The sequence below is a fragment of the Indicator indicator genome, chromosome 1 (genome assembly GCF_027791375.1).
Source record: "Indicator indicator isolate 239-I01 chromosome 1, UM_Iind_1.1, whole genome shotgun sequence".
Lineage (NCBI taxonomy): Eukaryota > Metazoa > Chordata > Aves > Piciformes > Indicatoridae > Indicator > Indicator indicator.
Genome location: NC_072010.1, coordinates 141746 through 166949, shown reverse-complemented (window position 1 = coordinate 166949; position 25204 = coordinate 141746). Strand labels below are relative to the sequence as shown.

Here is a 25204-nt window from a genome sequence, read left to right as displayed (position 1 = left end):
TTACCCTCGCCCATGCGTGCTCAGCACCAGCACCCTCCCCGTGTACCCTAATTCCACCCGTGGGTGCCCAGCACCCTGCCCCACACACCTTACCCCCCCCCCGCCTGTCCTTCTCAGTGGGTGGCAGCCGCTCGCTCACCGGCACCCCTCCGGCCCTTTAAGGCTGGCGGAAGCGAGGCTGCGGGCGGGGCGAGCGCTCGCTCATTGGCTGGAGCATTCTCTTTCCGCTTCTGCCCCGCGGGGGCTGACGGGAAGGAAGGAGGTGAAAGAGGATCCGGGCGCCCGGGCAAGATGGCGGCGAGAGCGCGCGCTCCCTAGTGCCTGCCTTCCGCTTCCGTCCCGCAGGGCACGACGGGAAGGAAGGAGGCGGAAGAGGGCTGCGGGTGCCGTGGCAGCGATGGCGGCGACGCTGCGGCTCCAGAGCGACTGGCACCAGGCGCTGAGGTGGGTCCAGTCCTCCTGCTTCCTTTCTGCTCTTCCTGGCCCCTATCCCCTGCCCCGCACTCGGCTGCCTTGCTCTTTCTTCCCGCAGGAGGGACGAGGGCGAGGCCTGGCTGAGCTGCCGGAGCCCTGGTGAGCGCTGAGGGGCCCGCGTAGGTCCTCAGGGGGGGTCCGGGGGCCTTGAAGGTGCCCTGTGGGTTAACGGGGGTGAGGAAATGGCGGGAGGGGAGAGGAGGGGGAGCTTTAGGGTAGGACAGGGTGAGGGCAACTTGGGGGTGCTGTGGGGATTGCGAGGAGTGAAGGCATGTGGAGGGTGCCCTGTGGGTTAGGAGAGTGTGAGGGAGACTTGGAGGGGCACCCTGGGGTTTAGGAAGAGGTGGTGAAGGCTGGGGAGTTGACTCGTGGTTTAGGAGCAATGAGGGTGGTTAGAGGGTGCCCTGTGGTTTGGCAAGGGGTGGGAGAGACTGGGGGGCTTGTGGAGGGGTGCCCTGTGAGTTAGGAGGGGCATGAGGGCAGTCGCAGGACTCCTCTGAGTTTGGAGGGGTAAGAGCAGTTGGAGGGTGGCCTATAGTCCAGGAGGGGGTGAGGAAGGTCAGGAGAAGGTGGGGTGCCAGGGGTGCCTGAGCTGCTGGCTGCTCTCCCTGCAGGGAAGCCCACCCTGTACGGCAGCCTGAGGAGCCGTGGGCTCGGCACTGATGGTGTCCCAGACATCGCTGCCTCCGAGGGCTTCGTGGTTGGAGAAGTCACCAAGGTGCCAGGGCTGGGCTGGGGCAGGGCTTGGGAACCACCTTCCATGCAGGAAGTGGGAGGGGGATACTCTGAAGACTGTCAAAACAGTAGCCTGAATTTGTCTTGCACTCTGGGACGTGGTTTACTGACCGTGGTAGTCTTGGGCTGAAGGTTGGACTTGACCTTAAAGGTCTCTTCCACATCCAAATTCCACAGTTCTATGGTTCCAGCCCCCTGCATGGTGCCATCCATGGGCCTCCCACCCATGTGGTGCCCTGGAACTGGTCTCTAACATCCCACAGCTGGGCTGGAGCTGTGTGAGACCTTCCCCTTATTAGCCTGGGCTCTGCACCTTGAGGAGGTGTGAGGAGACAAGCCCCATGCTGCACCTTCCCCCAGCCCTCAGGCTGTGGGAGACCCCAGCCCAGGTCCACACCTTGAGAGCTGTTGTGTTGCAGGAGGACTAACAGCACTTCTCTCTTTTTTTTTTTTTTTCCTGCCCCTCTCTTTTCTCTTCTAGAAAAGCATCCTCATTTCTTGTCCTCATGAAAATGTCTCCACAAAATTCCTGGCTCCCTACACAACTTTCTGTAGGATCCATCAGAAAAGTGTAAGTGACCTCCTGGAGTGAGTGGGGACATAGCTGGGAGTGACCAGCAGCTTTCAGAAGCTCAGACCCACCAGAGGTCCTCTGCAGAGGGATGAAATGTGGCAGCTGGTGTCAAGACCCAAGATAAAAAAGGTTCTCTGCACCTCTGGTGGCTCCAAATCCATCCTTGGTTAATCCTGGCTGCTTGCTCCCATCTCATGAAGTCATCTTTGTCGTTCCCTGTAGGAATTGCTGTTTGTAGGGCTAGGAGGTGAACGTGGAACAAAATCATCTTGACCTGGGGGGAAGTCAGAGACTGGAAATGTTCAGCTAGTTTGGAGCATTCATTCACCTCTGAGATCCACACAATCCCTGAATCCCAGTGTGGTGAGGTGGGAAGGGACCTCTGGAGCTCCCCCAGTCCAAGCCCCCTGCTCCAGCAGGGCCCCCACAGCAGCCTCCCCAGGAGCACAGTGCCCAGGGGGGGTTGGAAGCTCTCCACACAAGGAGACTCCACAACCTCTCTGGGCAGCCTGCTCCAGGCCTCCAGCACCCTCACCCCAAACAACTTTCTCCTCCTCTCCAGCTGCCACCTCCTGCCTTCCACTTTGTGCCCCTTGGGCTGTCCCTGGGCAGCACTCAGCAGATGCCAGCCCCAGGCTCTTGCCCCCCACAGCCCCTTGAGCTCTTGCTGAGCATTGCTCAGCTCCCCTCTGGGCAGCTTGCTCCAGATGTTTCTTCTCATCTTGAGATGGAAACTCCTGGATCCCATTGCCCCTTGGCCTGTCCCTGAGCACACCTAAGAAGAAGGTCTCCCTGGAGCCTTCTCTTCTTCAGGCTGAACAACCCCAACTCTCTCAGCTTGGCCTCCCAGCAGAGCCCTTCCAGCCCTCCCATCACCTTGGTGGCCTCCTCTGAACTCACTCAAACAGTTCCATGTCCTTGTGTTGGGTGCTCCAGAGCTGGCCCCAAGCACTGCAGGTGGGGTCTCAGCAGAGCAGAGGGGCAGAATCCCCTCCCATCATCTAATCCTGCTGCATCCATCCCCATCTAAAACACCTCTGCCTTCTCCAGAAGGCAGCAATCATCGTGGACTCATGGACTGGTTTGGGTTGGAAGGGACATTAAAGGTCACCTAGTCCCAAGCCTCCTGCCACGGCTGGGGACACCACCTGCTAGAGCCAGGAGAAATTTAATATTGTTCAACAAGGGCAAGGGGAGAGTCTGGCACCTGGGAAAGAGCAACCCCATGGAGCAGGACAGGTTGGGGACTGAGCTGCTGGGGAGCAGTGAAGGGGACAAGGCCCTGGGGGTCCTGGTGGGTGGGAGGTAACCATGAGCCAGCAATGAGCTCTGGTGGCCAAGAAGGCCAAGGGCAGCCTGGGGGGGAGCAGAAGGGCTGTGGTCAGTAGGTCCAGAGAGGTTCTCCTCCCTCTCTACTCTGCCCTGCTGAGGCCACATCTGGAATATTGTGTCCAGTTCTGGGCCCCTCAGGTCAGGAAGGACCTCAGGGAACTGCTTGAGAGAGTCCAGCACAGAGCCACAAAGATGCTGAAGGCAGTGGAAGATCTTCCTTATGGGGAGAGCCTGAGGGAGCTGAGGGCTCTGGAGCTGGGAGAGGAGGAGCCTGAGAGGTGAGCTCATTGCTGGTGCTAAAGATGTGCAGGGGGAGTGCCCAGAGGCTGGAGCCAGGCTCTGCCCAGTGATGCCCAATGCCAGCACAAGGAGCAATGGTGGAAGGTGAGGCAGAGGAAGTTCCATGGAAACAGGAGGGAGAATTATTTCCCTGTGAGGGTGACAGAGCACAGGAAGAGGCTGCCCAGGGGGGTTGTGGAGTCTCCCTCTCTGCTGGAGATATTCAAGACCCACCTGGAGGTGTTCCTGGGTGACCTGCTCTGGGTGCTCCTGCTCTGGCAGGGGCTTGGACTGGATGAGCTCTGGAGGTCCCTTCCAGCCCCTAACACTCTGTGATTCTTGCTTGGATGTCAGGATTTTATCAGGACAAAACTCTTTTTGGAAGCAATTTTGGGGGTGTTTTAAAAGAACCCAGCAATATTTCTGGTGGAGATAGGAGCACAGAATCATTTTGGTTGGAAAGAGACCTTCAGGATCATCAAATCCAATTATTAATGATGTCCTTGTGTCCAACCATTAATGATTCTCCTTGAGGAGAAGTTCTCCTTCCTAGGATCACAAAGTTCATGTTTGCTGGGGGGGGTTGTTTTCTCTCCTGCAGGTCACCTGTCTTGATATTTCCAGTGGTGGAGGCCTTGGTGTGTCTACCAGCACAGATGGGACCATGAAGATCTGGCAGGCTGCAAATGGAGAAGTCAGAGTAAGAGGCTCTAGCTTTGAAGTGTGTGTGGGGTCTGTGATGCTCCTGATGTCACCCAGCCATGGCTTGGGTCAGGCAGTCCACAGGCTGTGGTCTAGGGTGGCCAAGAACCTAGCTTCTGGTTGAAAAACTAATTGGGAGTTGATTGATATCTCAGAGGCTTGAAGCCAACCTGTTGGAAAGCAGGAGATCTCCCAAGGAGCAGGGAGCTGAGTGGTGCAGAGAGGTGTCCCAGGGTGACAGGGACAGGAGGGAGGCAGGCTAGGAATGACAGCCAGGCTGCAGGAGGCACCTGGCAGCTCCTAGCCTGCAGGGGACAAGCACTGCATTTCTCCTGCAGTAGAGAAGAGGTGAGGAGAAGACTCCTGCCCATGATGGCTTTAGCCACCTCATGGCTTCTGCCTGCCCAGCTGAGGTGTTTCCTGTGGAGCTTGGCCTCTCAGCTGCCTGTTTGGCAGAGAATGAAAACATTTAACCTATAACTGGAGACATCTGATACTCCTTGTGATGTGCTGAGGTGGAGGGAGGCCCAAAGTGTCCCTCCTGCCTCTTTGCCTGCTTCAGATTCAGATGAGTCCATTTCAGGAGCACAAACCCAGGGGGTCTGAGTTTAATCAGGGAACCACAGCCTGGCTTGGGTTGGAAGGGACCTTGAAGCTCATCCAGTTCCAACCCCCTGCCATGAGCAGGGACACCTCCCACCAGCCCAGATTGCTCAGGGGCTCATCCAGCCTGGTCTTGAACACCTCCAGGGAGGGGGAAGCCACAACCTCCCTGGGCAACCTGTGCCAGTGTCTCCCCACCCTCACTGTCAAGAGTTTCTTCCCAATCTCCAGTCTCAATCTCCCTTCTTCCAGCTTCAATCCATTATCCTTCATCCTGTCACTCCCAGCCCTTGTCAGAAGTCCCTCCCCAGCTCTCCTGTAGCTCCTTTCAGGTACTGCAAGGCAGCTCTAAGGTCTCCCTGGAGCTTTCTCCAGGCTGAACAGCCCCAACTCTCTCAACCTGTCCCCATAGGGGAGATTCTCCAACCCTCTGATCATCTTCATGGCCTCCTCTGGACCCACTCCAGCAGTTCATAGAACCATAGAATGCTCTGGGTTGGAAGGGACCTCCAAGGTCATCTGGTCCAACCCCCAGTTCCAGGTCCCTCTGATGTTGGGGCACCAGGGCTGGAGGCAGTGCTGCAGGTGGGGTCTGAGCAGAGCAGAGCAGAGGGCAGAATCCCCTCCCTGTGCTGCTGCTCTCCCTGCTCTGGATGCAGCTCAGCACACAGCTGCCTGCTGGGCTGCCAGGGACCAGTGCTGGCTCCTGGGGACTCTGTCACCAACTGACACCCCCAAGGCTTCTCCTCCAGGCTGCTCTCAGCCACTCCTTGTCCAGCCTGGATCTGTGCTTGATATTCTCCATTAACTCTCTAATTAGAATCATAGAACTATCAGGGTTGGAAGGGTCCTCAAGGATCATCCATTTCCAACCACTTGCCACAGGCAGGGACCCCTCACACTAGCCCAAGTTGCTCAAGGCCTCATCCAGCCTAGCCTTAAAAACTTCTAGGGATGGAATGGGTTGGGTTGGAAGGGACCTCAAAGCTCATCCAGTTCCAACCCCCTGCCATGGGCAGGGACCCCTCCCACCAGCCCAGGCTGCTCAAATCCAGCCTGCTTTTAAAACACTTCCAGGCTTGAGGTGTCCACAGCCTCTTTGGGTTATTTCTGTTGGGGGATTGCCCCAAGGCAGGGGGTGGGGGGGAGAAGGCAGGTTTTGGAGTGTGGCAGTGAAGAATTGGTCAGCAGCAGGGTGGTGATGATGATGATGATGGCACTAGCACCCAGTTCTTTGTTTTTCCAGAGGCTGTTGGAAGGCCATGTCTATGATGTGAATTGTTGCAGGTTTTTCCCATCAGGCCTGGTGGTTCTGAGTGGGGGAATGGATGCCCAGCTCAAGATCTGGTCAGCAGAAGATGCCAGCTGTGTGGTCACCTTCAAAGGTCACAAAAGAGGTACAGAGAACTCAGCCTTTAAAATGTTTCAGCTTCTCTGTGTGTCATCACCCCTGGCACCCAAGGGTTGTGGTGCTCAGCCAGCAGCCTGCTGTGCTTTTGTGGGGTTATAGAATGGGAGGGGTTGGAAGAGACCTCCAGAGATCATGGAGTCCAACCTCCCTGCAAAGCAGGACCACCCAGGGCAGGTCCCACAGGAACACATCCAGGTGGGTTTGGAATGTCTCCAGAGAAGGAGACCCCACAACCTCTCTGGGAAGCCTGTGTCACCCTCACAGCTCACATGTTGAGGTGGAATTTCCTGTGGTTGAGTTTCCATCCAGTGCTCTTCATCCTCTCCCTGGGTATCACTGGAAAGAGCCTGGCTGCAGTTTCCTGACAGCCACCTGCAGACACTGAGAAGGTTCCCTCTCAGCCTTCTCCTCTCCAGGCTAACCAGCCCCAGGCCTCTCCTCCTTTCCTCCTCACACAGATGTTCCAGGTCCTTCATCATCCTCATAGCCTCTGTTGAGCTTTCCCCAGTAGTTCCCTGTCCCTCTTGAGCTGGGGAGCCCAAAAGTGGACACAATATTCCAGATGTCATCTAACCAGGGCTGAGTAGAGGGAGAGGAGAACCTCCCTCCTTTGTGCAGTTGGATTGGATGGCTGGAGCATCTTCTGTCCTGCTTTAAGAGCTGAGCCTATGGCACTTTATCAAGCTCCCAGAACTTGAATCAAAAGATTGGGGGTTGTTCCATGTTCCAAAAGCCCATCCAGTCCAACCATCAACCCACCACCACCATGGCCATTCCACCCTGTTCCAGAAGCCCTCTAAGGTCATCCATTCCCACCATCAACCCAACACCACCATGGCCATTCCACCCTGTTCCAGAAGCCCTCTGAGATCATCCAGTCCAACCATCAACCCACCACCACCATGGCCATTCCACCCTGTTCCAGAAGCCCTCTAAGGTCATCCATTCCCACCATCAACCCAACACCACCATGGCCATTCCACCCTGTTCCAGAAGCCCTCTAAGGTCATCCATTCCCACCATCAACCCAACACCACCATGGCCATTACACCCTGTTCCAGAAGCCCTCTGAGATCATCCAGTCCAACCATCAACCCACCACCATGGCCACTCAACCATGTCCCACAGTGCCATAGCTACACATTTTTTGAGCACCTTCATGGATGGGGACTCCACCACCTCCCTGGGCAGCCTGTTCAGGGAATGATGTCTCAGGTGGTGGCTCCTGCTCCCTGTGCTTTGGGTCCTGGGGTGGTTGAGCCTGGAGAAAAGGAGGATTGAGGGGAGATCTTCTGGCTCTCTGGGAACTTCTGCCTTCCTCACACACATCCTCCTAGACCTGGTGGCTCCACTTTGCACCCCACACCACGTGGCCAGTAGCCTCTGGAGGGGCAGCAGTTAGAATCAGACTCCTAGAATCAGTCAGGGTTGAAGGGACCACAAGGCTCAGCCAGTTCCAACCCCCCTGCCATGGCCAGGGACACCTCACACTACAGCAGGCTGCCCAGAGCCTCATCCAGCCTGGCTGCAAACACCTCCAGGGATGGAGCCTCAACCACCTCCCTGCACAACCCATTCCAGGCTCTCACCACTCTCATGGGGAAGAACTTCTTCCTCACCTCCAGCCTGAATCTCCCCACTTCCAGCTTTATTCCATTCCCCCCAGTCCTGTCACTACCTGATAGCCTCAAAAGTCCCTCCCCAGCTTTCTTGGAGCCCCCTTCAGATCCTGGAAGGCCACAAGAAGGTCACCTCAGAGCCTTCTCTTCTCCAGACTGAACAGCCCCAACTCTCTCAGTCTGTCCTCATAGCAGAGCAGCTCCAGCCCTCTGCTCATCCTGGTGGCCCTTCTCTGGACACCTTCCAGCATGTCCATATCCCTCTGGGAACAGAGGCTCCAGAACTGGATGCAGTACTCCAGGTGGGGTCTCAGCAGAGTGGAGCAGAGGGGGAGAATCCCCTCCCTGGCCCTGCTGGCCACACTTCTCCTGCTGCAGCCCAGGCTCTGCTTGGCTCTCTGGGCTGCAAGTTTGTTGGGTGTGGAGGGCTTGCGGTTGGGGTTCACCCCGGGGAAGGAGATGCTTTGCCTGTCTGTCTGAAGGTGACCTTTGCCTTCCACACAGGGATTTTGGACACTGCCATTGTGGACAGGGGCAGGAATGTCCTCTCCTGCTCTCGGGACGGCACCGCTCGGCTGTGGGACTGCGGCAAGTCCACCTGCCTGGGGGTCGTGGCCGACTGCGGCGCTCCGCTCAACGGCGTCGCCGTGGGCACTGCTGACAGCTCCCTCCGCCTGGGCACCCCTCAGGAAGCTCCTAGTAAGGCTTTGGCCTCTTCATCCAAGTGGGGAAGTTTATGGCAGCTGGGGAAGGAAGAAGAAACTGCAGCAGGATAGGTCAGGAGGTGATCTGCTGGAGGATCACAGAGTGTTAGGGGCTGGAAGGGACCTCCAGAGCTCATCCAGTCCAAGCCCCCTGCCAGAGCAGGAGCACCCAGAGCAGGTCACACAGGAACACCTCCAGGTGGGTCTTGAATATCTCCAGCAGAGAGGGAGACTCCACAACCCCCCTGGGCAGCCTCTTCCTGTGCTCTGTCACCCTCACAGGGAAATAATTCTCCCTCCTGTTTCCATGGAACTTCCTCTGCCTCACCTTCCACCATTGCTCCTTGTGCTGGCATTGGGCATCACTGGGCAGAGCCTGGCTCCAGCCTCTGGGCACTCCCCCTGCACATCTTTAGCACCAGCAATGAGCTCACCTCTCAGGCTCCTCCTCTCCCAGCTCCAGAGCCCTCAGCTCCCTCAGGCTCTCCCCATAAGGAAGATCTTCCACTGCCTTCAGCATCTTTGTGGCTCTGTGCTGGACTCTCTCAAGCAGTTCCCTGAGGTCCTTCCTGACCTGAGGGGCCCAGAACTGGACACAATCTTCCAGATGTGGCCTCAGCAGGGCAGAGTAGAGAGGGAGGAGAACCTCTCTGGACCTACTGACCACAGCCCTTCTGCTCCCCCCCAGGCTGCCCTTGGCCTTCTTGGCCACCAGAGCACATTGCTGGCTCATGGTCAACCTCCCACCCACCAGGACCCCCAGGGCCTTGTCCCCTTCACTGCTCCCCAGCAGCTCAGTTCCCAACCTGTAGTTGTACATGGAGAGCAGCCCTGTGAAGAAGTGGAGTCCTGGTGGGCACCAAGTTCTCCATGTCCAGGCCTGTCCCAGGCTGCCCAGGGCAGTGGTGGAGTCCCCATCTGTGGAGGGGTTTCAAAGCTGTGGAGATGTGGTGCTGAAGGACATGGTTTGGTGCTGCCCAGAGGAACTGAGCCTTAGCAAGCAGTTGGAGGCTGGCATTTCTTTGATGATGGCATCTGTGGACAGCAAGTTCCCCATGAGCCAGCAGTGTCAAGAAGGGCCTCAGGAGGTGCTTGAAGAAGAGTGTGGCCAGCAGCAGGTCCAGGGAGGTTCTCCTGCTCTGCTCTGCTCTGCCCTGGTCAGGCTGTATGTGGAGTATTGTGTCCAGTTCTGGGTTCCTTGGTTCAAGGGAGACTGAGAACTACTGGAGGGAGCCCAGTGGAGGCTCTGAAGATTCAGAGAATGGTTTGGGTTGGGACTTTAAAGCTCATCCAGTTCCAACCCCCTGCCATGGGCAGGGACACCTCCCACCAGCCCAGGCTGCTCAGGGCCTCATCCAGCCTGGCCTTGAACACCTCCAGGCAGGGAGCATCCACAGCCTCCCTGGACATCCTGTCCCAGTTATCAGGGGCCTGGAGCTTCTCTCTGAGAAGAGGCTGAGAGCCTGCAGAAGAGCAGCCCCAGAGGGGAGCTGAGCAATGCTCAGCAAGAGCTCAAGGGGCTGTGGGGGGCAAGAGCCTGGGGCTGGCATCTGCTGAGTGCTGCCCAGGGACAGCCCAAGGGGCACAAAGTGGAAGGCAGGAGGTGGCAGCTGGAGAGGAGGAGAAAGTTGTTTGGGGTGAGGGTGCTGGAGGCCTGGAGCAGGCTGCCCAGAGAGGTTGTGGAGTCTCCTTGTGTGGAGAGCTTCCAACCCCCCCTGGGCACTGTGCTCCTGGACAAGCAGGCTGGGGTTGGACTGGGGGAGCTCCAGAGGTCCCTTCCAACCTCCTCCATGCTGGGATTCTGTGGTCTGGTGCCTCAGGGTGTGGCAGAAGACTGCTACAGGTCCAGCAGGGGTAGAGTGGACTGTTTCAGTTGGCAGGGACCTACAGGCATCACCTTGTCCACCTGCCTGACCACCAAAGGTCACAGCATGTTCTTAAGGACCTGTCCAAATGCTTCTTGAACACTGAGAAGCTTCCTTGACCACCTCTCTAGGAAGCCTGTGCCAGTGTTTGAGCATCCTTTCAGGCAAGGAGGCTTGCTCATGTCCCCTGGTGCAGCTTTGAGCCATGATCCAGACTGTCAGGTTGTGGTACCACCAAGACTTGTGGCCCAGCCACTGCTGGCCTGAGCTAACTGCTGTCCCTTTGGGCAGGTGAACGTGAGGTTGGGACAGAAGGGAAGCTCCTGCTGCTGGCTCGAGAAGATAAGAAGCTCCAGGGAGTGGGACTGCAGAGCAGGCAGCAGGTAAGGAGCAGGAAGAGTCTCAGAGAGGTTCTGAGATGCTGCTGTGAAGTTGGCTCCAGGACATCAGTCCTGGACATCAATCCTTCCATCTCTTCCTTGGCTTGTGGGCTGGCCTGAGGAATCAAGGCAGGTTGAAGCTAACCTAGATGGGTGACGTGGTTGGTGGTAGTCCCAACTCCATTCCCCAGGGAGGTTCTCCACATGACACAGAAAGGGAAAGCAGCAGGCTGGAGGTGAGGGGAGGCTGATCTGCCTTGCCTTTAGCCAAGGTCCTCCACTGCAGGGTTTTCCCTCCTGGAGTCCATGGAGGAGAGCAAAACCTGGGACAATAAAGTGATGTTTTCTCTCCTTCCTGCTGGATAGACCATGAAATAGTTTTGGTTGGAAAAGAGCTTTAAGGTCATCCAGTCCAAGCATTCTCTAACTCTACCAAGGCTGGTGCCACACCATGGCCTCAGCACCACATCCCTGGTTGGGCACCAGCCTTGGTAGAGTCAGAGAATGCTTGGACTGGATGATCTCAAAGCTCATCAACCACCTCCCTGGGCAGCCTGTGCCAGGGCTTGAGAACCCTGCCAGTGAAAAAGTTTCTTCTCATGTCCAACCTCAGCCTCCCCTGGGGCAACTTTTTGCCACTTCCTTATTTCTTGTTCCTTGGAAGAAGAGACCAAATCCCAGCTGGCTGCAAGCTGCTCTCAGGGAGCTGCAGAGAGCCACAAGGTCTCCCCTCAGCCTCCTCTGCTGCAGCCTCAACCCCCCCAGGGCCCTCAGCTGCTCCTCACAACTTCTCCACAGCCTTCTCCTCCTTCCCCACAGCCCTCCCCAGCTTCCTTGCCCTGCCCTGGCCCTGCCCCAGCCCTCAAGCTCCTTCTGGCACTCAGGAGCCCAACCCTGCCCCCAGCACTGCAGCTGTGGCCTCCCCAGTGCCCAGCCCAGGGGCACAAGCCCTGCCCTGCTCCTGCTGCCCACACCATTGCTGCTCCAGCCCAGGCTGCTGCTGCCCTCCTTGCCCCCCTGGGCACCCCCTGGCTCCTCTCCAGCCTCTGCCAACAACCCCCCCAGGGCCTTTCCCCCAGGCACTTCCCAGCCCCTCTGCCCCCAGCCTGGAGCCTTCCTGGGCTTGTTGTGACCCCAGGGCAGGTGCCAGCCCTTGCCCTTGGTGCCCTCATCCCCTTGGCCTCCCCCATGGCTCCAGACCCCTCTGTAGCTGCCTCCTGCCCCTCCAGCAGCTCAGCTCCCCCCCAGCTTGCTGCCATCTGCACGCTGCCTGAGGGAGCTTCATTGATAAAGATGTTGAAGAGAACAGCTGTGGGGGTTTGGGGTTTGATTTAACCCAGGTGTGGAGAAGACTCTCTGAACTGTGGCCTGTAGGTGCCACCACGAGTGCAGGTACTGCAGGCTGCCTCATCCAACCCAGAGGTAAAGTTGCTGTTCCTCCTGGTGGGCCTTTTAAGAATGATGTGAAGAGGACCTCAGGTGGTCACCAGTCCATCTCCCTCCTCTTCATAGAATCACAGAATGCTCTGGGCTGGAAGGGACCTCCAAAGCTCACCCAGTCCAACCCCCTCTGCACTCAGCAGGGACATCCCCAACTAGATCAGGTTGCCCACAGCCCTCTCCAGCCTCACCTTCAATAGCTCCAGGGATGGGACCTCAACCACCTCCCTGGGCAACCTGTGCCAGTGTTCCACCACCCTCCTGGGGCAGAACTTGTTCCTCTTGGCACAGGGTGATGGAGTTGGTAGGTCTTGGGTTCAGTTTGCATGTCTCAGGGACTCATCCTCTCTCCAGAGGAGCTCCAGGGGTGGTGAGTGGCTGCACTGTCTCTGATCTTGGTGCAGCCTTCTCCTGCAGGTCTTGGAGCAGAGCTGAGGGCTCCTTAACCTCCATGGTTGCCACTTTGGGCCGTGGCTCATGGGAACAACTCCAATGATTGGACTTTCTTCTCCTGGGTGTCCTGTGTCCTCCTCTGAGTGTCTGACACTTGCCCTTGTTCCTGTATTCCCAGGTCTTCCTCTTCATGGGATCTGATGCCTTCAACTGCTGCACATTCCTCTCGAGTACCTACATCCTGGCAGGGACTCAGGATGGGAACATTTACCAGCTGGATGTGAGGAACACCAAGTGAGTGTGTGCCTGGGACAGCTCAGCTTTTGAGGAGAGCCAGGTGGAGGGTGCTGGCAGGCAGTGTCCCTTCTGAAGGGTGGATGGAGTCCAGGCCATGGCACGGAGAGCTTTGGAGCCCCTTGAAGCCATTTCTTTTCTTGGGGAGCACTGGGGAGGACACTTGGCTGGGGCTGATGATCTGCCAGGGTGTTCCCTAGAAGGTGTCTCCTAGAACAGGTGACTCCACAGAGTCATTGTGGGAGGGAAAAGACCTTTCAGATGATCCAGTCTGACCATCCTCTAACTCTGCCAAGGCTGGTGCCAAACCATGGCCCTCAGCACCACCTCTCTGAAACACCTCCAGGGATGGGGACTCCACCACCTCCCTGGGCAGCCTGGGCCAGGCTTTGAGAACCTTCCAGTGAAGAAGTTTCTTCTGATGTCCAACCTCAACTTCCCCTGGTGCATCTTGAAGCCATTTCCTCTTGTCCTATCCCTTGTTACTAGGGAGAAGAGCCCAGCCCCCACCTGGCTCCAAGCTCCTTTCAGGGAGCTCCTCAAAGCCCTTCTCCCACAGCCTCTGTGCAGTTACTGAAGAGCTTCTCAGTCTTGGTCTGTGCCTGCACAGCCTCACCTCTCAGACTACCACGGAGTCTCCCAGCATGGAGGGGTGGGAAGGGACCTCTGGAGCTCCCCCAGTCCAAGCCCCCCTGCTCCAGCAGGGCCCCCACAGCAGCCTCCCCAGGAGCACAGTGCCCAGGGGGGGTTGGAAGCTCTCCACACAAGGAGACTCCACAACCTCTCTGGGCAGCCTGCTCCAGGCCTCCAGCAGCAAAATGCTACTAAGGTACCTTCAGGTCCTCTTTCTTCAAGGGTTGCAGATAGCTTCTGCTATGTTTTTTTTTGGGGGTGGGTAAGGGGGAAGGGTTGGTTGTTTTTTTAAACACATATGAAAATCATCTCTGTGCCTTGTGTCCTCTGCTGCTTGTGTTACGTGTTTGTGCAATGAGATGCAATCCATGTGCATAACACAGTGATGCTGGGGAAGGGTCTGGAGCACAGGGCTGGTGAGGAGCAGCTGAGGGACCTGGGGGTGTTGAGACTGGAGAAAAGGAGGCTGTGGGGAGACCTTCTGGCTCTCCACACCTCCCTGAAAGGAGCGTGGAGCCAGGGGGGTGCTGTTGTGTTTTGCCAAGGAATAAGGGATAGGACCAGAGGATGTGTCCTCAAGTTGCCTCAGGGGAGGTTTAGGTTGGCCATGAGGAACAACTTCTGCCCCTGGAGGGTTGTCCAGGCCTGGCCAGGGCAGTGGTGGAGTGGAGACCTCTCCCTGGAGAGGTCTCAAAGCTGTGGTGCTGAGGGCCATGGTTTGGTGGTGCCCTGAGAGTGCTGGGTTGATGGTTGGACTTGATCTGAAAGATCTCTTCCAAGCCAAACCACTCTGTGATTCTATGATTGGTAAAGGTAATCCCTGTCTGATCCACCAGGGAGATCTGCTGCTCCTCACCTGCTCCCTAACTCTTCTCTTTCCCTCCTCTGGCAGCAGGACAACCAGCACTGACCTTTGGCTGTTTCCAGAGGCTCTTTGCTAACCACTGCTGATGTCCTCTGAGTTCTTCTTGAGCTCACACTCCTCTTGTGGTGCTTGCACATGGAATGGGCTCTTTACTCTTAGCCATAAGACTCATCCTTTGTCCCTGCTCCTTCTTCCAGTGCTCCAATCCAGGTCATCCACAGATCAGGAGCTCCAGTGCTTTCACTGCTCCCATACCGAGATGGATTTGTTGCCAGCCAAGGTAAGCCAATGGCTCCTTGAAAGGTCCCTTCCAACCCAAACCATGGCTGTGAGTCCAGGAAACAGGATGCAGCAGGAGCTGCATTTTGCCTTGGGATCTTTTTTGTCCTGTCTTCCTCCAAACCAGGGCCTTTTCCCAGCATCCTGACAGCACTTTTCCCTATTCCTGGGGGCTCCATACCCTGGTCTGGGTTGGAAGGGACTTCCAAAGCTCATCCAGTCCAATCCCCTCTGCACTCAACAAGGACATCCTCCAGTAGATCAGATTGCCCCTCTAGAGCCCTGTTATTTCAGGCTGGAAGGTGTCCAGAGAAGGGCCATGAGGATGAGCAGAGGGCTGGAGCTGCTCTGCTCTGAGGACAGACTGAGAGAGTTGGGGTTGTGCAGTCTGGAGAGGAGAAGGCTCTGAGGTGACCTTCTTGTGGCCTTCCAGGATCTGAAGGGGGCTCCAAGAAAGCTGGGGAGGGACTTTTTAGGATCTCAGGGAGTGAGAGGACCAGGAGGAATGGAATAAAGCTGGAAGTGGGGAGATTCAGACTGGAGGTGAGGAAGAAGTTCTTCCCCATGAGAGTGGTGAGAGCCTGGAATGGGTTGTGCAGGGAGGTGGTTGAGGCTCCATCCCTGGAGGTGTTTGCAGCCAGGCTGGATGAGGCTCTGGGCAGCCTGCTGTAGTGTGAGGTGTCCCTGGCCATGGCAGGGGGGTTGGAACTGGATGATCCTTGTGGTCCCTTCCAACCCTGACTGATTCTAGGATTCTATGGTTCTAAGCCTCACGTTGAATATCCCCAGGGATGGGTCCTCAGTTACCTCCCTGCACAACCTGTTGCAGTGTTCCACTCTCTTCAGGGTGCAGAGCTTGTTCCTGACATCCATCTGCTGGTGCTCTTTGGAAGAAGCTCTGCTCCTATTGCAGCAGTTGGCTGATGTTCTTCCTTGCTTGCTCTGTGTCCTGTAGGGGATGGAACCTGCTTCATCATGCAGCAAGACCTCGACCATGTCCTCGACCTCACAGAAGCTGACTGCGACCCTGTCTACAAGGTAAGGAATTGGATCTCACAGCCAAGATGAAGGCTGCAGGGAAAGGTGATGGCAGGCAGCAGGATTTGGCAGCCTGCACCACAGGATCCCTCACACAGTTGACTTTTGAGCTGTGGTTTGGTTTTGGGTTTTTTTTATTTCTCCATGAATAATTTGCATAAAGAAGTCCTCTGTGGTAGCTGCTGGTGGAATCTCCTTCAAGCAGGAGCAAACCTGAAGCAATTTTCTCTTGTCCCTTGGTGACTTGAGAACAGAAGGGAGGTCTCAGTGCTGTGTTTTGTTTGCAGATCAGGGAGGGTGAGCTGGGCTGGAGTCATGGAATGGCTGAGGTTGGAAGGGAGCTCAGAGCTCCTCTCCCCCAACCTCCACACCATGCCCAGGGACACCTCTCAGCCAGACTCAGCTGCTCAAGGCCTCATCCAGCCTGGCCCTGAGCACCCCCAGGCAGGAGGCAGCCACAGCCTCCCTGGGCAGCCTGTGCCAGACTCTCACCTCCCTCCTGCTGCAGAACTTCTTCCTCAGCTGCAGTCTAACCCTGCTCTGCCTCAGCTTCAAACCCTTCCCCCTTGGCCTGGCTCTAGACTCCCTTAGCCAAAGTCTCTCTGCAGCCTTCCTGCAGGATCCCTTCAGCTCTTGCAAGGCAGCTCTGAGGTCCCCCTGGAGCCTTCTCTTCTGCAGGCTGAACACCCCCAGCTCCCTCAGCCTGTGCTCAGAGCAGAGCTGCTGCAGCCCTTGGCTCATCTTTGTGGCCTCCTCTGGCCTCCCTGCAGCAGCTCTGTGTCCTTCTTGTGCTGGGGACAGCAGAGCTGGAGGCAGGATTGGAGGTGGGCTGTGAGCAGAGCAGAGCCAAGGGGCAGAATCCCCTCTGCTGCCCTGCTGCCCACACTCCTCTGGCTGCAGCCCAGCACACAGCTGCCTGAGGGCTGCAGGAGGGCACTGCTGGCTCCTGGGGAGCTGCTCAGCACCCAGCACCCCCAAGGCTCTTCCTTCAGAGCTACTCTCAACCCACTCTGCACCCAATCTGGATTTGTTCCATTCCACTTCTGAGGTTCACTTCCCCTGCTTCTCTCTCCCAACCCACACCCTCAAGATTCACACATCCAGCCTCACACAGAGGCTAAGGATTTGCCCTGCACAACTCATTAGCAGGAGTAAAACACAAGAAAAGTGTGAAAAAATATTCTTCTCCCTTTCAGATCTGAGAGAAGAGTCCTTGTGTGAGCATTTAGGTGCTCCCTAAGCTCTTGGTGAAGCCCTGAGCTATCCTTTAAACCCCACTAATGCTGTTAGTGGGAAGAGGGAAGAGTGTTCCTTGAAAAAGTCCAAAAGGAAAGCTGATCTCTGAGACCCTTTCACCTGTCCTTCTGCTTAGATCTTCAGATTTTCCATCCTCTTTTTTTTTTTTTCAGGTAGCTTCTTGGGAGAAGGAAATTTACACCTGCTGCAGAGATGGGATCGTGAGGAGATACCAACTTGCTGACCTTTAAGTGTCTGTACAAGCCATAGACTGAAGTGAGGAGAGAGCTCTTCCAAGCTTATTTTCATGCTTGATTTGTTCCTGAGTCTGTTGTGGTGACCAAGCTCTGTACAGAGATTTTTTTTGGTGATAATTTCTTAAAACTCACCCTTGACCATTTTTAGTTCAGAGAGCAGTCTTGAGGTGTTAAAGAAGAACTGGTTTGGCAAAAAATGTTTTTCCCTGCTGGTTCTAGGGGAAGAAAACAAAAATAAATTCTAGGGAGGAGGAAAATAAAAATCAGTTTGAGGGAGGGTGAAGGCAGCAGTGTCCCAGGGTGCACTGAGATAAAGCAACTGCTTTGGTCACAGCTGTGTGGAAAAGAAGTTCTCCAAGCCACTGTGGCTGTTGGCTTGCCTGGATTCAGAAGGCCAAGGATGAACAAGATCCAGAAGCACAAAGAACACCAGAATGGTGTGGTGGGAAGGGACCTCTGGAGCTCCAGTACCTCAAGGTCCTTCTAGGAGCAAGAGGCCTGAAACAGCCTTGGATTCACACAGACCTACTGCATCCAAGTGTGGTGTGGTGGGAAGGGACCTCTGGAGCTCCCCCAGGCCAAGCCCACCCTGCTCCAGCAAGGCCCCCAGGGCAGCTTGCTCAGGAGCACAATGGGCAGGGGGGGTTGGAAGCTCTCCACACAAGGAGACTCCACAACCTCTCTGGGTAGCCTCCTTTATGAGCTGCCTGCCTGCTGCCTCCTCTTGTGTCCTGCAGAGGGGACAGAGGAGACCTCGCTGAACCCTGGGCCCTCTGGTGTGAGCCAGGGCAGCACCTGCTTCCTGAGCTGGAGTTAAGGGGCAGAGCAAGAGGGTGAGGGTCAGGCTCTGAGGCATCCTCTGGGGGTCTTCCCCAGCACTCACCAGAGCATTTCCCTGGTTGGCTTCAGCTCCTTCTCAGGCCCAGGAACCTGGCGAGAAGCTAAAGAGAGAAGAGATGGAGAGAGAGCTGGGTCTGGGTTGCTGTGGAGTGTCAGCCATTATGGCAGGGTGCTGGGGACACTCATCCCTCCTTCTGCTCTTCATCCCTCCCTCTGCTCTTCATCCCTCCCTCTGCTCTTCATCCCTCCCTCTGCTCCTCATCCTTCTTGCTGCTCCTCACCTCTCTGCTCCTCCAGATGAGCTCTTGCTGAGTTCTTTGGATACTTTCCATTTTTTTTCAGCCTTCAGCTGAGCTTTGGCTCCAGCTTTCTGCTGCTTCTTCTTCTGCTTGACCTTCTTTTCCAAACCAGTTCTGCAAGAACTGGGGGCTGGAAACAGCTCTGGAGCCCTGGGTACAGGAGGGACAGGGAGCTGCTGGAGCAGGGCCAGAGGGGGCCACAGCCATGCTGGGGAGGGCTGGAAGCCCTCTGCTGGGAGAGTTGGAGTTGTTCAGCCTGGAGAGGAGAAGGCTCCAGGGAGACCTTCTGATGGCCTTGCAGGACTTGAAGAAGTTGCTGAGAAGAAAGCTGGGGACAGAGTTTGAGCAGGGCCTGTTGGGACAGGCCAAGGGGGGAATGGTTTGGAACTGAAAGAGGGAGATTCAGGCTAGAAGAGATGTTGGTGAGGCCCTGTCCCAGGCAGCCCAGAGGAGTGGTAGATGCCCCAACCCTGGAGCCATAAGGAAGAACCACAAATGGTTATTCCCAGAGCAATCCTGCATCCCGGGATCTGAGCTCAGGCTCTGGGGATGCAGCAAGCAGCAGCTGCTGGGACTAAAGACTGAGGCAAAGAAGGTTTTGAGTCTCTCAGCCTCTCCCTTCCCCATCCTTCCCCACGATGCTCCCCCTGAAGGCAACAAGGGACAGAGATTCTGTAGAGATCTGCTTTATTTGTTCAACGAGTTACTGCCATTTCTCCCCCCACCCCCCACCCCCTCAGACCCCCTCCCACCCCTGCCCACCCCCCTCCACTCCCTTCTCCCCACCACCCAGGACTGGCTTCTAGGTGAGTCTCTTCCTCTTCTGAGCCTGGTGCTGCAAACAGGGGCAGCAGCAGCTGCAGAAGCAGAACACCAGGCAGAGCCAGATCTGAGCCAGGCACTTGCCTAGTGTCTTCCCTGGGCTGCTCCTGGGCTCCTGTGCCTTTTGTTGGCGTGCCCGGGAGGGGGCTGCAGGCCCAGGCTGCTGCTGCTGCTTTGCCCTGGCCTGGCTCTGCTCTTTGCCAGGCTTGCTCTGGTGGCTCCTGGCCGGGCTCCTGCTCTCCTCTCTGCCAGGCTCTTTCCATCGGCTCCTGGCCTGGCTCTGCTCTTTGCCCTGAGCCTCTCTCCGTTGCTTGGGGGACTGGAGAGGCCTCTTGGAGCCCAAGGAGGATGCAGCCAACCTCTCCTGCACAGTGGTGGGCCCCTGGCTGATCACCTTGGCTGGCTTCTGCTTCAAGGCTTCTTGGTGGTTGTCCCTGAGCGAATCGGAGGAGCTCCACCGCTCCAGGGCAGGCATCTTCTGCAGCATCTCCTGGGCTGTCATCTTCTGCCTGATGGCCTCGTTCCCAGGGGCCCACCACTCCTGCTGCCTCTTCTTCTCCTTGGCTGCCCTCTTCTTCTCTGGATCCTCTGAGGAAGAAGAGCTGCTGCGCCAGAGTGAATCGGAGGAGCTCCACCGCTCCAGGGCAGGCATCTTCTGCAGCATCTCCTGGGCTGTCATCTTCTGCCTGATGGCCTCGTTCCCAGGGGCCCACCACTCCTGCTTCTGCTGCTTCACCAGCTCCTGCAAGGAAGCAGAGCTGCCTGCCCAGGCTGGGGACAGGAGCTCCTGGCGGCTCTCCTCCATTGACTTCTCCAAGTGGTTAAGTCTCTCCTTTATGAGCTGCCTGCCTGCTGCCTCCTCTTGTGTCCTGCAGAGGGGACAGAGGAGACCTCGCTGAACCCTGGGCCGTCTGGTGTGAGCCAGGGCAGCACCTGCTTCCTGAGCTGGAGTTAAGGGGCAGAGCAAGAGGGTGAGGGTCAGGCTCTGAGGCATCCTCTGGGGGACTTGGCCAGCACTCACCGTTGCATCCCTGAGGTCAGCTTCAGCTTCTTCTCAGGTCCATGCTTCTTGGCTGCCTTCTTCCTCTCTGCCTCCCCTGAGGCAGAAGAGCTGCTCCGGGAATCAGAGCACCTCAGCTGCTCCGGGGGGAACATCATCTCCAGCATCTCCAGGGGTGTCATCTTCTGACTCAAGTCCTCTTCCCTAGGGTTCCACCACTGCTGCAACTTTGAGATCAGCTTTGACTCCTTCTCTGGTGCAGGCTCCTGGCGAGAAGCTAAGGAGATGGAGAAGAAGAGATGGAGTGAGCAGCTGGGGCTGGGTTGGTGTGGGGTGTCAGCCATTCTGGCAGGGTGCTGGGGACACTCATCCCTCTGCTCCTCATCCCTCTGCCCTTCTGGCCTCTCTTTTTCCTCTCACCTCTCTGCTCCTCCAGATGAGCTTTTTTTGAGACCTTTTTCGGACGCTTCGATTTTTTTTCAGCCTTCAGCTTGGCTTTGGCTTCAGCTCTCTTCTGCTTCTTCTCCCGCTTGATCTTCTTCTCCCACCAACCCTGCAAGAACCCCCAGAGCTGTGTGAGTCTGGAGCACCTCCCAGCACCACCCCTCCCTGCCACCCCCCACAGCGCAGCGGTGACCTACCAAGATGTTCATTGTGACAGGGACTAAGAGAATTGGCAGTAAGAGTGAGATGAGGCCCATGGTTGAGACACTGGAGAGTGCTGCCCAGCACAGAGCTCTGCTGTGGCTGAGGCCCTCCCAGTCCCCACCAAAAGCACTCAAGAAGAGATTCCCAGGGGCCTTCTGGCTCTCCAGACACAGGATCGCCCAACAGCGCTGGGGGTGGCAGAGGCTGAGGCTGCAGTCTGCTGAGTGAACACCAGACCGTGGCACCAACTGCCTGCTGCCCCTGGGCCCTGCCAGCCCTTTGTAGCTGCAGGCAGGGCCCCACCCTGTGTGACGTCATAAGGCAGACACACCCTCCCTTATGACGTCATTGCTTGGATACCCCTACCCCCCCCCAGCCACACCCAGCAGCCCCCCCGGCCCTTCCCTGGCTGGTGCAGGAAGATGAGAGGGGCTCAGGAGGAGCTGAGATGTCCCCATGAATCTGAAGGGTGGAAGTTAATGGAATCCCATGGACTGCAGGATGGGAGACCCTGGGAGTGCTTCAGGGAGGAGGGAGAGGAAGGGGAGAAGGTCGTGGAGCCCCTCACTGGTTCTGTTTTGGAAGCAGGAGGTGGAAAAGGCCATGGAACCCCTCACTGGTTCTGCTTCATTAGGACTGCTTTGTAGGAAGCCAGAGCCTCATCCAGCCTGGCTTAAACACCTCCAGGGATGGGGCCTCAACCACCTCCCTGAGCAACCTATTCCAGGGTCTCACCACCCTCATGGGAAGAACTTCCTCACATCCACTCTGAATCTCCCCACTTCCAACTTGGTTCCATTCCCCCCAGTCCTGTCACCACATGATATGCAAAAAGTCCCTCCCCAGCTTTCTTGGAGCCCCCTTCAAATGCTGGAAGGCCACAAGAAGGTCTCCTGGAAGCCTTCTCCTCTCCAGACTGCACAACCCCAACTCTCTCACTCTGTCCTCATGGCAGAGCAGCTCCAGCCCTCTGCTCATCCTGGTGGCCATTCTCTGGAGACCTTCCAGCACCTCCAGATCCCTCTTGCAATAGAGGCTCCAGAACTGGACACAGTGCTCCAGGTGTGGTCTCACCAGACAGGAGTAGAGGGGGAGAACCACCACCCATGCCCTGCTGGCCACACTTCTCCTAATGCAGCCCAGGATCTGGGCATGGAGCCCCTGACTGGTTCTGTTTTGGGAGCAGGAACAGATGGAGAAGGCCATGGAGCCCTGACTGGTTCTGTTTTGGGAGCAGGAACAGATGGAGAAGGCCATGGAGCCCCTGACTGGTTCTGTTTTGGGAGCAGGAACAGATGGAGAAGGCCATGGAGCCCTCACTGGTTCTACTTCATTAGCACTTCTTTGTAGAAAGCCTTCAGGGGGTTGTGGCTTGAGTAAGGAGCTCAGCAGATGCTGACACTAAGGGAGTGTGGCTTCATGCTCTCAGGCTCTCCTCCTGCTGAGGGATGGATGAGAAGCTGGACATGAGCAGGCAGTGTGAGCTTGCAGCCCAGGAGGCCAATCACAGCCTGGACTGCATCCAAAGCAGAGCTGCCAGCAGATCCAGAGAGAACCTGGGGGTGCTGGTTGCCAGCAGCTGAACAGGAGCCAACAGTGTGTCCTGGATCAGGAATAGTGTGGCCAGCAGGAGCAGGGAAGTCCTTCTGCCCTGTACTCAGCACTGCTCAGGCCACACCTTGAGTGCTGTGTCCAGTTCTGGGCTCCTCAGTGTAAGAAAGATGTTGAGATGCTGGAAGGTGTCCAGAGAAGGGCAGCAAGGCTGGGGAGGGGTCTGGAGCACAGCCCTGTGAGGAGAGGCTGAGGGAGCTGGGGGTGTTTAGCCTGGAGAAGAGGAGGCTCAGGGCAGACCTCATTGCTGTCTACAACTCCCTGAAGGGAGGTTGTAGCCAGGTGGGGGTTGGGCTCTTCTCCCAGGCATGCAGGGACAGAAGGAGAGGACAGAGTCTCAAGCTGTGCCAGGGGAGGTTTGGGCAGGATGTGAGGAAGCAATTCTTCCCAGAAAGAGAGACTGGCCCTTGGGATGTGCTGCCCAGGGAGGTGGTGGAGTCACTGTCCCTGGAAGTGTTTAAAATAAGCCTGGATGAGGCACTCAGTGCCATGGCTCAGTTGATGAGATGGTGTTGGGTGAGAGGTTGGACTTGATGATCTCTGAGGTCTTTTCCAACCTGGTTAATTCTGTGATTGTGTGGTTCTGTAACTGAGCCTTGGATTCACACAGAACTATTGAATCCCAGCATGGAGTGGTGGGAAGGGACCTCTGGAGCTCCCCCAGTCCAAGCCCCCTGCTGCAGCAGGGCCCCCACAGCAGCCTGCCCAGGAGCACAGTGCCCAGGGGGAGTTGGAAGCTCTCCACACAAGGAGACTCCACAACCTCTCTGGGCAGCCTGCTCCAGGCCTCCAGCACCCTCACCCCAAACAACTTTCTCCTCATCTTCAAACAGAACCTCCTGGGTTTCAGTTTGTGCCCCTTGGGCTGTCCCTGGGCAGCACTCAGCAGATGCCAGCCCCAGGCTCTTGCCCCCCACAGCCCCTTGAGCTCTTGCTGAGCATTGCTCAGCTCCCCTCTGGGGCTGCTCTTCTGCAGGCTCTCAGCCCCAGGCTCTCAGCCTTTGCTGCTCCCAGAGCTGCTCCAGGCCCCTCAGCATCTCCCCAGCCTGCCCTGGCCTCTCTCCAGCACTTCTCAGTCTCTCTGGGGCTGGGCAGCCCAGACCTGGAGCCAGCACTGCAGCTGTGGCCTGGCCAGGGCAGGGCAGAGCAGAGGGGCAGCAGAAGCTCTCTGGACTCTTCTTGCAGCACAGCTCCGCTGCTCGCTGCCGGCCGGGGCAGGGCAGGGACCGGAGCGGGGCTGGGACAGGGCCTGAGCCCCGCGCGCCGCTGCCGGAGCCCGCCCTGGGGCGCCGCGCGCGGGGCTCAGCTCTCGTCCCCGCGGGGCCGGCGCCATCTTGGGCGAGCGGCAGGCGCTGGGCAGCCCCCGGCCAGGGCTCTGCTGCCCTCTGCGGCCACGGCGCCTGGCGGCTGTGCGGCCCCTGGCTACTGCCCCTGCCCGTGCCCTACAGAGCAGAGGGAAGAGGCCTTGCTCCGTGCATGCTGTCCTCATCTCCTGGATTGTCATAACCTTCCTGCTGGCCGCTTGGGTTTCTTCCTTGCTGTGCACAGGGCACACAAAGACAGAAGAAATAACCCCCACCAAAAAGGAGCGATGCAAATGGAGCCAATTGCTCCCCACCCATCCACCAAGCTCCCAGCCCAGTGTGTCCTGCCTGGACATGGGCTCCCTGCTGCTTGCCTTGCCTGCCCCAAGCCTGGGGACCTGCTCTTGATACCTCCCCACTGCCTCTGCTGGGGCCCCTAAAGGAGCTGCTGCCCAGCACCAAGCCCAGGCAGGACAGGGAGCCAAGGGGCTGCACACAGGGATGGATCCAGCCCCACAGCTTGGTGAAGCCCTCCCTAGAGCCAGGCTGCTGCTGAGGGCTGTGCTCCAGCAGAGCAGCAGGGATGCTTCTGCCCAAGCCCATTGTGATGAGTGGAGTGAGAATTTGTGTCAATCAGATGATTCTGCTTAGGATAAACTCTAAAGCAGAAGCATAGATGGGGATGGGCTAATTAAGAACATAGAACTAAAAAGTGAGACAGGGAACTAGACACAGGAAATTGTGGTATTTGCCTGTGTAACTTGTGTAAAGTGTTCTTTATTATTGTTTGCCTTTGCTATTAATTGTTTATATTTTGTTTGCTTTAATGCATTTATGTAGAAGCCTGGATAGTAGAGTGAAACATTAGCATAACTAGGAAGCTAACAGCTAACAGCTTGTGTGAAAAAAGCCTGTTTAGGAAAATACATAACAGTAGCAAGTTGCTCAAGGATGTGCAGGAAGAGTTGGTTGCTGGCAAGAAACATGGGAACAGAAACTGGGAGTAATGCTTATACCAATAGAGATAATCACAAAGACCTGTATGTAACCAACCAGGGTGAGACCTGCTGTTGACCAACGACCCTCAGGAGGACCATTAACTACTCCTGCACAATACCAAAATGCTAATGCCTATAACTAATTTGATTAAACACACCCCTTTTAATGAATATATATTAGAATATTTAAAGAGGAACTAGATATGTATAGTGTGTGTGTTGGTGCAGCGCTGACTCCCCACGCACCCAACGCTGTTTGCTTGCCTTTTATTGCCTTAAATTGCCTTAAATTGCCCTTTTCAAAATAAACCTTTTTAAATTCAAAGTTTGTCAGCTGTAACGCCCATCATGGATCTGCTTCTGTTTGATCCATTTTGCTCCTGCTCTGCCCTGGGGCACTGAGGGCTTCTTGGTTTCATGGCCTACCAAAGGTCCACAGCTGCTTTTCCTGCAGCTGCTGCTGCACCTCCCCCACTGTGGGCAGGAGGAGGGAGAGCTCCCAGGCATGGGAAGCAGAAGTCTGCTGTGGCTTCGTGCATGGGTGGGATGAGGCAGCCCTCTGCAGGGCT

General features: G+C 56.7%; 1 protein-coding gene across 1 annotated transcript; it reads left to right on the top strand.

The window, feature by feature from the left end:
- The first annotated feature begins 397 nt into the window (after nt 1-397).
- Nucleotides 398-17186, top strand: PAAF1 (proteasomal ATPase associated factor 1). Its single transcript, XM_054383012.1, has 12 exons — nt 398-444; nt 533-573; nt 1089-1192; nt 1691-1780; nt 3996-4094; nt 5946-6096; nt 8234-8428; nt 10590-10681; nt 12690-12805; nt 14501-14583; nt 15538-15620; nt 17030-17186. The coding sequence occupies exons 1-12, from the start codon at nt 398-400 to the stop codon at nt 17105-17107; spliced, it is 1179 nt and encodes a 392-aa protein (XP_054238987.1). The 3' UTR covers nt 17108-17186.
- Nucleotides 17187-25204: the final 8018 nt, after the last annotated feature.